The sequence below is a fragment of the Tenrec ecaudatus genome, chromosome 13 (genome assembly GCF_050624435.1).
Source record: "Tenrec ecaudatus isolate mTenEca1 chromosome 13, mTenEca1.hap1, whole genome shotgun sequence".
NCBI classification, from domain to species: domain Eukaryota; kingdom Metazoa; phylum Chordata; class Mammalia; order Afrosoricida; family Tenrecidae; genus Tenrec; species Tenrec ecaudatus.
This window is the reverse complement of record NC_134542.1, coordinates 4453987-4469627: the sequence shown is the minus strand read 5'-3', so window position 1 is coordinate 4469627 and position 15641 is coordinate 4453987. Positions and strand designations below refer to the sequence as shown.

The 15641-nt window shown below is 53.5% G+C and overlaps 1 protein-coding gene across 4 annotated transcripts in view; it reads left to right on the top strand.

The window, feature by feature from the left end:
- The window catches only part of AGAP1 (ArfGAP with GTPase domain, ankyrin repeat and PH domain 1), a 411022-nt gene that overhangs the window by 298577 nt on the left and 96804 nt on the right, over window positions 1-15641 (top strand). For all 4 annotated transcript variants that reach the window (XM_075529186.1, XM_075529185.1, XM_075529188.1 and 1 more), the window contains one exon: window positions 14161-14322. In XM_075529186.1, coding sequence (XP_075385301.1) covers window positions 14161-14322 — 162 coding nt within the window. The remainder of the gene's footprint in view (window positions 1-14160; window positions 14323-15641) is intronic.

The following is a 15641-nucleotide window of genomic DNA, read 5'->3' as shown; positions in this document are numbered from 1 at the left end:
AATATGTTCATAATTTATTCCTCAAAATGGCCACAACTGTAAGGACATTCCCTACAGATTTTTTCAGCGCCTGCTGAGATGTTGAGATAATAGTTTAAGCCCCCTGGGTCTTTTTTTTTTTTTTAAATCACTTTACTGGGGGCTCGTACAACTCTTATCACTATTCATACATCCATCCATTGTGTCAAGCACATTTGTACATATGTTGCCATCATCATTTTCAAAACATTTTTTATTTTTTTTCAAAACATTTTCTTTCTACTTGAGCCCTTGCTATCAATTCCTCATTTTCTCCCTCCCTCATGAACCCTTGATAATTTATTTTAGAACTGGAACTGGAGCCAAAGCAGAACAACCAGGAACCCAAACCCACTGCCACCGAGCCCATGCCCACGCACAGTGACCCTATAGGACAAGGTTGAACTGCCCCTGTGGGTTTCTCAGACTGATTCTTCACAGGAGTAGAAAGCCTCGTCTTTCTCCTGAGGAGCTGCTGGCAAGTTTGAGCCAGCAACCTTGCAGTCAGCAGCCCAGTGCCTACCCCACAGCACCCCCAGCAGAACGCACACACAGGAATGCTCAGTTAGAGAAAGGGACCTGGGGGGCTTCCTAGGGAGGGTCTCCCATGGGGTCAAGCCTTAACCCTCCACCCGCCCACCCCCATAGGAATTGCAGAAGTATCTCCTCAGACACAGTGGCTTGGCCAACCTTCCAGGTACCATGTTTAAAAGTAGATTGCCCAAGATTATCTCTCTCACTGCCATTGAGTCCATGCGGACTGACTCATAGCGACCCCCTGTGGGTTTGCAGGAGTAGAAAAGCCAGTCTTTCTCCCACGGAACTGCTAGTGGTTTCAAACTGCCAACTACGCGTATCACAGCCCAGTGCATAACCCGTACACCACCAGGGCTTCTGAAGTTAGAAAAACATTTCCCCCTTCTGGTAGCGGTCGCTGTGTGTCCTGTCTTGGGGGGGTGTTGATAGAACATCACCTTTACTCTGTTGTTGATCTCTAGTGGGAAGCAGGAAGCCAAGCCCCCACTGCAGGTGTGCACACAGGGGAGGCCACCTTGGGCCTGCCGCCCCTAGCCCGCCTCGCCACTTTGTTCTCAGCAGCACAGGCCTGCTCGCTGACTGTAAGCCTGGCAGAGAGGAGTTGTAATGACTCCTGTTTGCCACAAGGAACCTTGGTGTCACCGTGGCTACACACTTGGCTGCTAACGGCAAAGTTGGAGATTCAAACCGACCAGCAGGAAAGAGAGGCTGCCTGCTCTGGCAAAGAGCTATAGCCTGGGAAGCCCACAGGGCAGGCAATTCTGCTCTGTCCTTGAAGGTTGCTGGGGTCAGGACTGACTGGACCGCAAAAGGTTTAGTGTCCTGTTTACAGCACCCGGACAAGAGCCTGTTTGAATGTATGAGTCTGTCCGTCCATATGTCCGTATAGCACCACATCAAGACCCGCCAGCATGGTGCTGTGTCCTCATGGATCGGTTCTGGGGTCAGAGGGGAAGTGACAAGAAGGTCCCTAGACCATTACCTTGCTCAGCTGCCAGGTGGAGTTGCACACTGGCCTTGCGCCCCATCACAGTGGAGAGGACAGCTGGCCGCCCTGGTGGAAAGAAAGTCAAGAGCAGGCACCGAGAAGTGATGTCTGCTTGTTTCACAGATGTGGGCGCTGAGGGCAAACGATGGAGAGTGGAAGACGCCGGGGAACTGTATGTTGCTATGGCGCTGGAAGGGATGTCACCTCTTTCCACACCAGCAGAGTCACTCATGGGGCTTCTAGGGTGTGACACACAGGAAGAAAGGCCTGGCCATATACTTTAGAAGTTACCCTTCATAATAGAACCCTACCGAGCGCAGTCGGAACAGACCGTGCAAGTTGGAAGGCTCTCAGAAGGAATGCACAGTGGCCGTGACAGTGGGCCTCAGCTTCCTGACCTCAGTGAGGTCGGTAAGGGCCAAGCAACAGCGTGGTCATCATGAGTCCAGTGACTCGGGTCACCACCAACAGGTCACCTTAGAGAACCAGTTTCCTCTTTTCTGCCATGAGGTAGCTGGTGGCTTTGACCCACCGACTTTTTAGGTCAGCAGAGGAGCACTTTAACCACTGTGCCACCAGGTTACCATAGACGGGGAGCACAGGCATGCCTTGTGAGGAAGTAGCTCTGTTCGGGTGGGCTGATTGGAGCGGAGTGAAATCAGCCGGCTCTATTCAGAACCCCGGACAGTGCCCAGCTCAGCCTGGGCCTTGCCTGCTTCAGCCAGGTCCCTCCTGGACAACTGCTTTAACCTGGGCAGCAGTACTTCTAAAGAGGGGAGCCGCTTTTTATCAGACAGGGGAACCCAACATCTAATTAACTTCTCTCGGTAGACGCCTCCGCAGGGCTGTCCCCACCTGACCAGACCATGGAAACCTGTTGCCCAGTGAAACTCAGCTTCTTTGTAGCTGCCTCTGAGCACCACCCTGTCTGTGCAGCCCTGGTGGCATAGTGGTTGGTATTGAGCTTCTAACTGCAAGGTCAGCAGTTCAAAACCGCCAGCCCCTCTGTGGGAGGAAGATGAAGCTGTCTACTCCCTTAAGGAGTCACAATCTGAGAAACCCACAGGGGCCATTCTGTTGGGTCCTCTGGTGTTGCTATGTGTCAGCATTGAATGGACGGCAGTGTGTTTGGTTTTTGTAATCGCCAACCTGGGAGGGGCCTGTTGAGGCTGCTAGTGTGCAGGGGGTGGAGCTGGAGGGAAGCAGACGCTTCTGGGAATGTCCTCATCCCCACTTCTCAGCACTGCTCAGAGTACCTCTGCGTCTTTGGGAGTTTGCCAGGTAAGCTTCCCTTGCCGCCAGTGGCACTTGAGTGTTGGCACCTGGACTTGCTCTTGACCTCCCTGGCTCTCTGCATCCCGGCCTCACACATCTACCACGTGGTCTTCCCTTTGTCTCATCCCCTGCAGTGGTGGTGTCCTCACCAGCTGACCATCAGCAAGGAGGGACACCAACAAGGGGGCAGGAGAAAAAGGGACAGACCCTCGATGAGATGGATGGACACAGACTGTAGCAGTGGGTTAAACATAACAAGGATGAGGACACGGGACTGGGGGTGGCGATCATCCTTCTGTTGTGCATGGAGTTGCTATGGGTCAAGACTGACTCGACATCCCCTGGCAACAGCTCCACACATGCTGCTTCATCATTGGCCTGACCGCTGCTGTCCACGGCCCCCAGCACCGTTGCAGAGTCCCAGTGCCTGCACATTGTTCCCAGATTCTAGAGTCCCAGTGCCTGCACATTGTTCCCAGATTCTGGCCATCCCGCTGGTTGTGCAGGGCTAACACCCTCTGAGGTTTCCTGCCATTTCCCTGCTGTCCAATGATGGCTGGTGCCGTGCCTTGTGCTTATTGGCCTGTGGATGTCTTCTTTGAAGAAACGTTACTCAGACCCTGCACCCACTTCTTGACTGGTGGTCTTGTTACCGGGTCAGAGTTGTTTATGGATTCTGGATCCTAGCCCCAAATCTAGAAATGTTGCTGCTAAATGCCAAATGTCAGAGTCGGCTTGGCCTCCCAGTGCCCCGACGCACAGCAGCACGAGACTGCCCGGTCCTGCGCCACCCACGCGGGCGGTCTGCTGTCAGAGCCCGCAGGTTGCCACCGCTGTGCCCATCCATCCTGTGGAGCGTCCTCCTCCAGAGGCGGCTCTCTGCTGACAACATGCCCACAGGAAGTGAGGACAAGCGTCCCCATCCTTGCCTCGAAGGAGCACTCTGGCTGCACTTCCTCCGAGACAGATTTGCTGGTTCTTTGATGCAGGTGAAGAAATACTTGCAAGCTTCCTTATTCAGTGTCCAACTTTTATGTGCATATGAAGCAATTGAACATACCATGGCTTAGATCAGGTGCACCTTAGTCCTCAAAGTAACGCCCTTGCTTTTCAACACTTAAAAGAGGTCTTGTGCAGTAGCTGTACCCGGTGGAAGATGCCTTTTGATCTCTTGACTGCGGCTGCTGTGAGCGTTGGTTGTGGATCCAAGCAGGATGGAATCTTTGCTCTGTTTGCCGTGATGTTACCTGTTGGTCCAGTTGTGACTATCTTGGCTTCCTCTCCACTGAGTTGTGATCCACACTGAAGGCTGCGATCTTGGATCTTCATCAGCAAGTGCTTCCAGGTCTGGAGATATTTTCTCTAGCTCTGTGTGCTGTCTCTGTCACTTTCTCAAGCCTTTCTTTGAAGCACATGTGGCTTTCATTTGTATACATATTTTTCTCTCAATGCTTATGTTTCCAGTGTCATGTCTTGTAACCCTCTGCCAAATCCAAAGTGGTAAAGATTTGCCTCTTCGTTTTCGTCTAGGAATTTTAGTGGGGGCTGTAGGCTGTGGTCTGTTTTTAGTTCAGTTTTGTATGTGGTGTGAGGTAGGCTTCCAGCTCCATCTTTCTGCTGTGCCGTTGTCCAGGCACCCTGTGTTGAAAAGAGTTCTTACACCTCTTATCACAATCCATACATCCATCCATTGTGTCAAGCACATTTGGACATATGTTGCCATCATCATTCTCTTTCCACTTGAGCCCTTGTTATCAGCTCATTTCCCCCTCTCCCCTTCTGTATCCCTCATGAACCCCTGATAATTTATTTTAAAAATTTTTTTCACTGAATGCTGCTCCCCTTCACCCACTTTGCTGCTGTCTGTCCCCCTGGGAAGGGGTTATATGTAGATCATTGTGATCGTTCCCCCCTTTCTACCCCCACCTTCTGCTTACCTTCTTGGCATTGCCACTATCAATATTGGACCTGAGGGGGTTATCTTTCCTGGATTCCCTGTGCAGTAAACTCTTCTCTGTACCAGTGTACATGCTCTGGGGTAGCTGGATTTGTAAGATAGAATTGATGTCATGATAGTTAGGGGGTGGGGTGGGGAGGAAGCATTAAAGAACTAGAGGAAAGTTGTGTGTTTCATTGGTCCTATATTGCATCCTGACTGGCTCTTCTCTGTGATCCATCTAGGAGGGGAAGTCCAACTGACTACAAATGGGCTTTGGGTCTCCACTCTGCCCTCTCCCTCATTCACATTGAATGATTTTTTTGTTCTGGGTCTTTGTTGCCTGATGACTGATCCCATGGACACCTCATGATCACACAGGCTGGTGTGCTTCTTCCATGAGGACTTTGTTGCTTCTTAGCTAGATGGCCACTTGTTTACCTTCAAGCTTTTAAGACCCCAGATGCTTTTATGTTTTGATAGCCGGGCACCATCAGCTTTCTTCACCACATTTCCTTATGTACCCATTTTGTCTTCAGCAATCGTGTCAGGATGGTGAGCATCACAGAATGCTGGGTTCTTAGAACAAAGTGTTCTTCCATTGAGGGAGTACTTGAGTAGAGGCCCAATGTCTGTCTGCTGCCTTAATATTTAACATATAAGTATATGCACATAGATCTATTTCCCTATCATCATATATAAATATATTTACATATGGACATGCATGTATTTAGACCTCTATTAATGTTCTTTGCCTCCTAGTTCTTTCCTCTATTTCCTTTTATTTTCCTCTTGTCCCACTATCATGTTTGGCCTTCATTCGGGTTTCAGTAATTCCTCTTGGCTACATTGCCCTTGATCAAGCCCCACTAGGCATCCTACGCCCTCCTCGCCATCAATTTTAGATCGCTTGTTGTTCCCTTATCCCTCATCCTTTCCCCCACCTCTCCACCACCTGAACCGCCGGTCCCGTTGTTGCCTTGGTCATAGCACGACATGCTTTGTCCTTTTCCCGCGTTTCGGAAGAGTGATAAACTTGAGATTATAACCTACGGTGCTAAGTGTATTCGTATGATCGCCCCTGTGATGTGATGAAATAAAGCCCTATATCGGCACTTGATAGTGGATACAGTACTCAGAAGCAAGCCAGGTGGGAAAGAAAGCAAAATAGCATTGCAACTCAAATCATGGTATCTACCTCTCTGATGTGCTTAATTAACCCCTTCAGGTAGAACTGTGAGGCCAGGGATCTGGGTGGAGGAAGAGGAACAGAAGTGATGTGGCAGTGCCTTCCTCCTACTGTTGTGGGGTCCAAGCCAGCTCCCAGCGGCCCCGTGAGACCACTGCCCTGAGGGCTTGCGAGGCCTTGCAAGGGCAGACAGCCTCCTGTCTCTGCCTGATGGGCCCGTAGGTTTAATCCACAGGCTTTTCCAGTAGCAACCTGACACTTCGCCGTGGCATCGTGCAGGATGACGGTGTCCTTGTGTTGTCCTCGCCATCGCCACCAGGTGCCGCCCAGTCTGTTCTTCTTCGCAGCAGCCCTCTGTGTAACAGACCAAGGCCCCGCCCATCCTGCCCGGCTTCATCATCCTTGTGCAGCCACCGAGTCCGCCGTCACATGTCAAGGAGCTTCCTTGTTTCCAGTGGCCTTCCTCTTTCCCAGGCAGGGTGTCCTTGTCCACTGACCACTCCTTCCTGATCACCTGGCACCATCCTCGCTTCTAGGGAGCATTGTGGCCACACGTCCTCCAACACAGATGCGCCCCTTCTTGCCACCCGTGGTGCTTGGATTGGTCTCTGCCAGCACAGCTCACAGACGCCAGTGCTCTCAGCCCCACCTCGCTCCTCAGGTGATATACTGACAGCCTGCCTGCTCAAGCCCGTGCACCCAGTTCTCCCGTGCAGCTCCCGGGCTTGCGGGGGCCGGGGAGGTGGGGAGGGGGCGGACTGAGGGCAGCCAGTTCTGTTTGGTGGCTACGAGTTGGGCTGCAATCAGAAAGGTCCGCGGTTTGAAACTACCAGCCTGCTCCTCAGGAGATAGTTGAGGCTTCCTGCTTCTGTACGGAGTCACAGCCTCAGCAAGCCCAGGGCCGGTTCTCCCTTGTCCTGTAGGGTCACAAGGAGTCTGCCCTGACTTGACGGGAGTGAGTGTTGAGGGGACTTTTGGTGGACCTGGTGAAGAATATTGAAAGTGCCGTTCACAGCCTAAAGAACCAACAGGTCTGTCTTGGAGGCAGGGACGGCCAGAGTGCTTCTTAGAGGCAAGGGTGGCAAGACTTGGTCTCACATACTTCAGACGCGTCGCCAGAATAGGCCAGTCCCTGGGGAAGGGCCTCATGCTTGGTAAAGTGGAGGGACAGCGAAAGAGAGGAAGACCCTCGACAAGATGGATGGACACAGTGAGTGCAGCAGTGGGCTCACACGGAACAGCCAATGCAAGGATGGCACAGGACCAGGCAGCGTTTGGTTCTGTAGCACGTGAGAGGAGTCAGAACTACCCTGGTGCCACCTGACAGCAGCACCACCAGCATCTGACCTAGAAAAAGGATCCCATGAAACGAAGCCACCGACGAGGGCCCTGAATTCCACAGTGGTCCCTTGCCCAGCGCCGTCATCTGATGGCTCCCTCCCTGGGGTCTCTGTCCTCCGCTGCCCTCTCAGTTCCTGTGGTCCGAGAGCATTGCCCCAAACAGCTCTCGCCGTGGTGTGCTGCGGCAGCTGTGGGTTGACACAGCACACGGGTGTCCATCCCCATATGGCCTTGGGAGTTGCTTCTGCAGCCAGCGTTCGCCCTCTTGTCTCTTCAAGAATCTCTTGGCCCCAGCCAGAGGCAGAACTCACAGAAACACTCATCAAGGACATTGCCCAGAGGCTGCCAGACTCCGTAAGCTTGTCACGAGTGATCTGAATGTGTGCTTGCTGCTTTCAAAAAAAAAAAGAAAAGAAAATTCCGCTTTCTAAACATGTTTTCATCATCAAGGATAATGTAGGTATCCGGTCCCCTCAGTGTCCGTTTCTTCTGTTTAATTTGTGGAGACGCCTTGGTGGCACGGCAAATGGCCCCAGTAGGAAGTGCCTCCCCCATGTGACTGCTCACGCTGCGCCCACACCTGTCCTCGCCCTCCCTCGTTCCCCTCCCCTCCCTAGTCGAGGCTCTGCTGCCCTGCTCCCAGCTCTGTATGCTCTGTGTGGGAGGCAGCAGGATGCAGATAATCACACACACACACACACACACACACACACACACACACATATCCCCGACTCTGAACCGCTGTTAGGGCTCTGCAGCTCAGGCACCCGGCCCCGGTCAAAGGGGCTGCCACGAAGGGCCAGGGTTTGAACTTCGCTTCATACCTACGCTGGTGGCAGAGGAAGACGCATCTCTGTTTATCCACCTTCAGATCCATCCAAGTCCGAAGACGCAGAGCCCTGATTGAAGGTCCAGATTGCTGGACATTGTTGACCTCGAGTCACAGCCGGCCTACTACAAGGACTTCAAGGAGCCCTGGCTTTGTTGCAGGTTAAACGGAATCTGCTAGCCAGTAGGTCAGCGGTTCAAACCCAGCTGCCACTTCACAGAGGGAAGATGAGGCGGTCAGTTACTAGGAAGACTGACAGCCTTGGAAACCCTCTGGGAAAATGTCCTCTGGGCTGAGGGGTCTCAGGGAGTCAGAATGGACTTGTCAGTGGCGGGTTTGGATCTGTGTTGGGCAGTGAGTTTGTTTCTGCTATATTGAGAGCTTCAGTCCCTATCAGCTGATTCCCACTTCTAAAGGCAGATGCCTGTCCCGGATCATCTGGAAACATGCACATAATGTTGAGGGACATGCCTTTCCGGTCCCGCCACCTGAGGGAGTTAGAATGTAGACGAAAAGAGTGAAACCACCTTCCCGACACGAGCGCCAAAGACAAAGTGGGTGCACGAGCAATAATCATAATTTTTAAATTATCAGGGGTTTGTGGCGGGGGAGCAGGAAAGGAGGGGGAAGAGTGAGGAGCTGAAACCAGGGGCTCAGGTGGAAAGCAAATGTTTTGAGAATGATCACGGCGGCAGGTGTATGGATGTGTTTGACACAGTGATTGTGTATATGGATTGTGATGAGAGTTGTACAAGCCCCCCCCCCAATAAAATGATTTTAAAAACAAATTTAAAAATGGGTCCAGGGGCAAATGCGGTGAAGAAAACTGATGGTTCCTGGCTATCAATAGATATAGCATCTGAGGTCTTAAAGGCTTGAAGATAAACAAGCGGGCACCTGGCTGAGAAGCAACAAAGCCCACATGGAAGAAGCTCACCAGCCTGTGTGATCACGAGTTGTCGAAGGGATCAGATATCAGGCATCAAAGAACAAAGAATCATCATTGTGAATAAGGGGGAGAACCGAGTGGGACTCAAAACCCATCTGTAGGCAACTGGACATCTCCTTACAGAAGGGTCACAGGAAGGAGATGAGCCAGTCGGGTTGCAGTATAGCAACGATGAAACACAACTTTCCTTTAGTTCTTAAATGCTTCCTCCCCCACCCCTCCACTATCATGATCCTTTGCAAATCTGGCTAGACCAGACGATGTACACTGGTACAGATAGGAACTAGAAGCACAGGGAATCCAGGACAGATGAACCCCTTAGGACCAGTGGTGAGAGCAGTGATACCGGGAGGGTGCAGGGAAGGTGGGTAGAAAGGGGGAATCGATTACAAAGATCTAGATAACCCCTCCCTGAGGGACAGATAACAGAAAAGTGGGTGAATGGAGTTGTTAGACAGTGTAAGATATGGCAAAATAATAATTTATAGATTATCAAGGGTCTGTGAGGCAGGGAGGGAGGGGGAAAATGAGGAGCTGATACCAAGGCTCAAGTAGAAAGAAAATGTTTTGAGAATGATGGGGCAACAATGTACAAATGAGTTGACACGATGGATGGATGGATGGATGGATTGTGGTAAGAGTTGTACGAGCCCCAACACAATGATTTCCTTAGAAAGAAAGAAAAGAGTGAAACCAGAGAAAATGAACTCCCTGCCATCGAGGTGACTCTGACTGCAGCACAGGGTAGAACAGCCCCTGTGGGCTTCGGAGACCCTAACTCTTTGTGGGAGTGAGTAGAAAGCCTCGTCTTGCTCCCCAGGAGCAGCTGGTGGTTTCAAACAGCCCAACACAAAAGCACCACAGAAGGTACCAGGGCTCCTGAATAGAGAGAAGGGGGTTAATAAGCATTTTATTGACCTTTCTCTTTCTCCCAGTTCCCTTTTCTCTCTTTGTTTTTCATACAGATGCAAACCTCTTGGGGAAATGCATTTTGAAGCTTTTCCTATTAGTAATAAACACATAAGAAATTAATAGCAGGCCAGTCCCTCAGGCTCTGTTGGCAGCCCCCCAGCTGGGCAGGTGGCGGCTGGCTTTGTGCAGCTCGATGCAGGCGTCCTCTCTCCAGATGGAGCCCAGCAAGGAAGAGGGGCTGGAGAAGGGCGACCGGCAGCCACTGCCCCTGAGATGGAGCCCCCGTCTGGGACAGAGGAGGTCATAGGCTGCATCAGGAGGGTGTAGTTGGCGCAGTGGTAGCAGGCCTAGTCCTAGCCCAGTAGTAGTCGTGCTTGTGTCTAACACAGACTCACTCACAGCGACCCCACCGGACAGGGTGGAACCACCCCTGACTCTACGGGACTCAAAAGCCCCGCCTTTGTCCTGCACAGCGGCTGGTGGCTTCGCATTGCTCACAAACGCATAGCCAGGACCTCCCGAGGGCTCCCGGTCATGGGGGAGCGAAGTTCACAGGCATTGTAGAGGGACGATGATGGTTGTAGCTGTAATGACGGCGTGTGTGGCATTGGTGGGACGGGACCAGCAGTAGTAAGAGTGGCAGCCGTTGCTTCATCGCAGTGGTTGCTGGAGCCACAGTCACAGACTGATAGTGGTAGTAATTGTGTGTGGTCGTAACGGAGGCGGTGCCCACGGTGGTCGTGGTAATAGGTTAGTAATAGTTGTCACCGTACTGGTACTAGAGCTGTGTTGCGTGGTGACGGTTGTGGCCGGGGCGATGGCAGCAGCAGGATTACAGCCGGGACAGTCGCAGCGATCGTGAGCGCTCTCGTAGCATGCGTGGATGGTTCTGGGCCAGGAGCTCGGGTGGGGGTGGTGGTGGTGGGGTGGCGGTGCTGTTGCCGGGGTGACGGCAGCAGTGGTAGCAGTTGCTGCATTAGCGACAAGAGTAACACCCAAACCAAACCCATTTCTGCTGGCTGGCTTCTGACTCCTGGTGACCCTGAAGGACAGAGTGGACACCCCCCACCCCGCCACCAGTCCCCAATCAGGGTTTCCAAAGCAGTCATCTTCATGGAAGCAGGGGGCCACCGCTTTCTCCAAAGCACCAATCTTGGGTTGGAGGCCATGCGTTTAGCTCCTGCACCCCCAGGGTCCCTTGGTTAGCAGCCCTGCATCCCCCCATTACAATGCAGCCAGACACTTGCCCCTGGTGTTTCACATGTAGATGCTCTGCCGCCAGCAGCAGGCATGGGTGGATGGGGGACAAGGGTGTTGCCTACCGGGAGCAGGATCTCTCCGACTGTTGTGAGTGTCTCTCTCACACACACACACACACACACACACACACCTCCCCTCCCCCAGCCCCTGCACCCCTGGTACCGCCGGTGATCACCGAGGCACGCACCCTGCAACAGTTCATCAAAAATGGCCTGGCCTAATGATCGTCTGGGCAGATAATCGCAGGCGAGTTAATTGTAAGGTTCGATATGGCATCTTGTCAGCCGAGATAAGTTGTCACGTTTTCCACTTGAGCTGAAACTAAATGATTGTAAAATAAGTTATGAGCGTCCTTGGGCCTGTCTGCCGGAATGATAGCTAAGAATACATCCCTGGCCCATCAGTCTCCAGCCGGCCGCGCGATATTTATGTGCAGCCTGTGTTACTTTATCCCCCTCTAGTCATGCTTGTCAGCTCCGCCGGTGAAAAGTGGACCGGCCTCCCGGCTCCGAGAGACTGCAGATTGTTAGCATCACACCGTGGATTATATATTTTGGGGTGGGGGTGCGCTGGCGCTGAGGCCAGATTGGGAAGAATGAATGGCTGGAGTGGAGCCCACAGGACAGCGTCCCGGCCACCCCAATCCCGGTGTGCCTGGCCTCAGCCATCCCCTGACCGTGGTCGCCAGTCCTCGCGCTGTGGTTGATACAAAATAAAGTGTGTTCTTTGTATACAGCCCGGAGATACACAGCGACCAGGCTTATTGCAGGCCAGGGTCTGTGGCTGAGAGATGCTTGTCAGGCGGAAGGAGCTGATCGCTCATCATTTAACTCCACGTCTGGAAACTGCTTCTCATGGGGGTGGGGGGTGCAGTCTCAGGACACAAGGGTGGGGGGATACTCGGACAGAGGCGCTGGCTCGTACACATTGGAGCTGGAAATAGCTATCTCCATGTGGCCATCCAGCTGGGGAGCAATTCGGTGGGCCCAGCCCACCTTCTGAGGTTCCAAGCCCAGGCACTGCCCCACTGGTATCCACGCTCTTGCCTTGGCCAGGGCCTCCCCTGGGACACTGTCGCCATGCCTTCCCAGCCTTAGGGAGCCACGCTCTTGTGCAGTCACCGTCCTGCAGCTGACCCCATCATCTTCTCTGTTGACGGCTGTGGCTTATGTTGGCAGCTGGTTCACACCCAGGCTTCCACCATGCAAGAAAACTGGGGAGGGACCTGCAGGACAGGGGGTAGTGGGGTACAGCATACGCAGAGCAGGGAAAGAGAAGGGAAGTAAGTCATGAAGCTGTGACTTCTGGCCCAGAGCGGGATCTGCTAGGTGATGTGGTGCTCTGACCACAGTGGACACAGCAGTGGCCTAAGGCTGCCAAAAGAAAGCCTAGTGGCGCAACAGTTAAGTGCTCAGTTGCGCCCCAGAATGTGGGCAGTTCAAACCCACCGGCTGCTCCGGGGAGCAAAGGATCCTCTGTCTGCTCCCATGGCAACAGGGACAAGCCAGAACACCCTGTGGCTAGTCTGGGGTCAGCCACACTAACAGCCGTGCAGCTGTGACTGAGCGTCCCAAGTACAGGGGCTCCTGGAAACCAAAATGTGTTGTAGTCAGCCCTGTTTTCCAGCAGTAGGGACCCCGTCTGTGCTTCTGCTCCAGCCCCTGTGCCTGGAGGCAGTCCTTGGGTGGAAGCTGGTGGGGGGACGGGGGGCTCCGGGCAGTCTTCTCGGTTTTCTTTGATGCCACCCATCCAGAAGATTAGGACCCACCACCTCTGCTGAGACCTCACGGTAGCTGACAGCATCCCCAAAGACAAGGTCACATGCCTGCTGGATAAGGAACTGGGATTAAGCATGTCATTGGGTGGGGCCAGCCTTCCCCTTCATCCCAAGCCACAGGAGGCCACCAGGCTGCGGGCATCTTCCTTATCTCAGAGGGAAGGCCTTGAGCAGAGCCCCCAAAGCCAAAGCCAAACCCGCTGATTCTGCCTCATAGCGACTCCTCAGGACAGAGCTGCCCCAGGAGGCCTCCTTAAAGGCCACCGTGCTTCTCTGTGGCCAAGCTGTTGCGGGAGGGGGGCTCAATTTGCATTTTCAAAAACCCATTTTCTTCTGTCTTGGGATTAGTATGGGTTGGAACGGACTCGGGCAGTTAGCGGGGCAAGATCACATGAAATCAGAGCTGACTTGGTGGCTGTCGGTGATAAGCCCCATGTGGATCCCTGGTGGTGCAGTGGTTAAAGCTCTCAGCTGCTAACCGGAAGGATCAGTGGTTGGGACCCTCCCGTCCTTCAGAAGAAAAATGGGACAGTCAGCTGTGGGAGTGTGCTCTCCCACAGGTTAGGGTGGAGGCTACTGTATGTCTTTAATCCTGTGCTCAGTGTGCACACACATTCAAAGTATCGACTGTATTTTACATGGCACAGTCTGTACGGATCTTTAACTTAATTTCATCCCGAATTCCATCAGTGCCAATGCATGAAGGGAAGAGAGAAATCAGAGGGCAAAGCTTACGTCCACTGCTTCCTTCTCTCCGAAACTCTAGCAGCATCCCTCCTGCCAAGCAGAGAACTTGGGAGTTCTCCGCAGCAGAAACGCGCAGCCAGCTGTGGCTGGCGGGCAGCGCCGCCGAGCTAGGGAGCGCTGGATATCTTCTCCTTGTGGACATGTCTGGGCCTCAGCCTTGTGACCCCACCGTCGTGTCTGTGATACTGAGCAATACTGCTTTCTGCACAGTCAGTGTCTGCAGGGCGAGAGGGTGCCGGGAGCTTTTACACGTACATACGTATGTCTGCGCCGCTGCCTCTGTGACCCCACGGGACTATCGTATTTGCGATACTGAAAGAATACGATTTTCTGTACAGTCAGCTTTGGAAGGGTGTGCACGTCTAACTCGTGTGTTCTCTTGCCTTTTCCATGCCGTTGCAGACACAGGGCTGGGCGACTCCGTGTGCTCCAGTCCCAGCATCCCCAGCACCACCAGCCCCAAGCTCGACCCGCCCCCCTCGCCGCACGCCAACCGGAAGAAGCACCGGAGGAAGAAGAGCACCAGCAGCTTCAAAGCTGACGGGCTCTCGGGTGCCGCCGAAGGTGAGGGACGCCGGGGGCAGGCGGATGCTCTTCTTCAAATGTGGGAAGGCCTCAAGCACCCGCCAGTGGAGGTCCCACCTCGGTGTCAAGAAGGGGCCCCACCGTGCTGCCCAGCATCTGTTGGCTAGGAGGCAGCAATGCTGGTTCCCCATTGGTGACCCAACATGGGTCCCATTCAGCAGTGCCCACCTCAGCATACTGGGCTGGGTGCCCATCCTAACTAGGTGTTTGCTTGGCAGTTTCTACTGCCACCGGTCACATCCATTCTAATAAGCCAGCTGTGTCCTTTCTGCCTTCATGCACCACCGCGGTGGGAAATGGCTTTTCCGTCACGTCCATCTTTTGTGAGTTCTCTGAATAGGGACCTGGCTTTCCCAGCGTTCTGTTGAGGCCCCTTTGCTTCCGTGGGAGACCTGCGCTGGTACCGGCTTTTACTACTCACCAGGAGCCCAAAGAGGAGTTGCATTCTGACAGAAAGCGTGTCCCACATCCGGTTCCCAGCAAGCCGTCGGAGGCAGCACCTGCCACCCAGCTCCTTCCCAGGAACTGCCCTCACTCGGCATCTGGGTGTCCGGCCCACCTGGTCTTGCACTGTGTCTGTGGACACTGTGGTCGTGTGGCCGTGGGGTTGGGCGTCATCTGGCATGGTTGCATGGGCTATTTTGGAAGAATACTCAAACATTGCTCCCACATAAGGTCATGGTGACAGCTGCTTGGCTTGTCGCCTCCCGGGCTCTGAAGGGTTTGCAGGGCTGTGCAGCATTAGGGAGTCCTGCGTACCTGCTGGCGTGGTGCGTCCTCTCCTCCTTTGATGGCCCCTGGGGCGGCTGGTGGGTTTGAAATGTCCACGGAATGGTTAGCAGCGCAGTGCCAAACCCCTAGCGCCACCAGGGCTCCATCTCGAACAAGAGAGTGAGTCCCTCATCCCATTGAGAAGGAACCTTCCCGGCGATGCAAGGCCTGTGTTCTCGGGTGGCTGGCATTCCGAGGCTCGTCCGAAGCTGGGTTGAAATTCCCACGGTCTTTTCACTGTTTCCCCATGAAATTTCTGAAGCCCGCCACACTTTATAATATCTAAGGGTGTACATCCCCGCCCGTCGCTCACAGTTTTACATCTCTAAAGTTGGGATGCGCCTGACACTCGAGGGCAGTTTTTCATGTGGTGAAATAGGATATTCCCCAGCAGCTGGGGAAAGGATTGTTGTTGTTTGGTACCCCTGAGTCGTTCCGACCCGTTCCACCCCACGCACAGCAGAACACGGAAGCTGCCCGGTCCTGCTGCAGGTGGTTCTCCTGTTTGAGTCTAAGAAAGGGAGGTG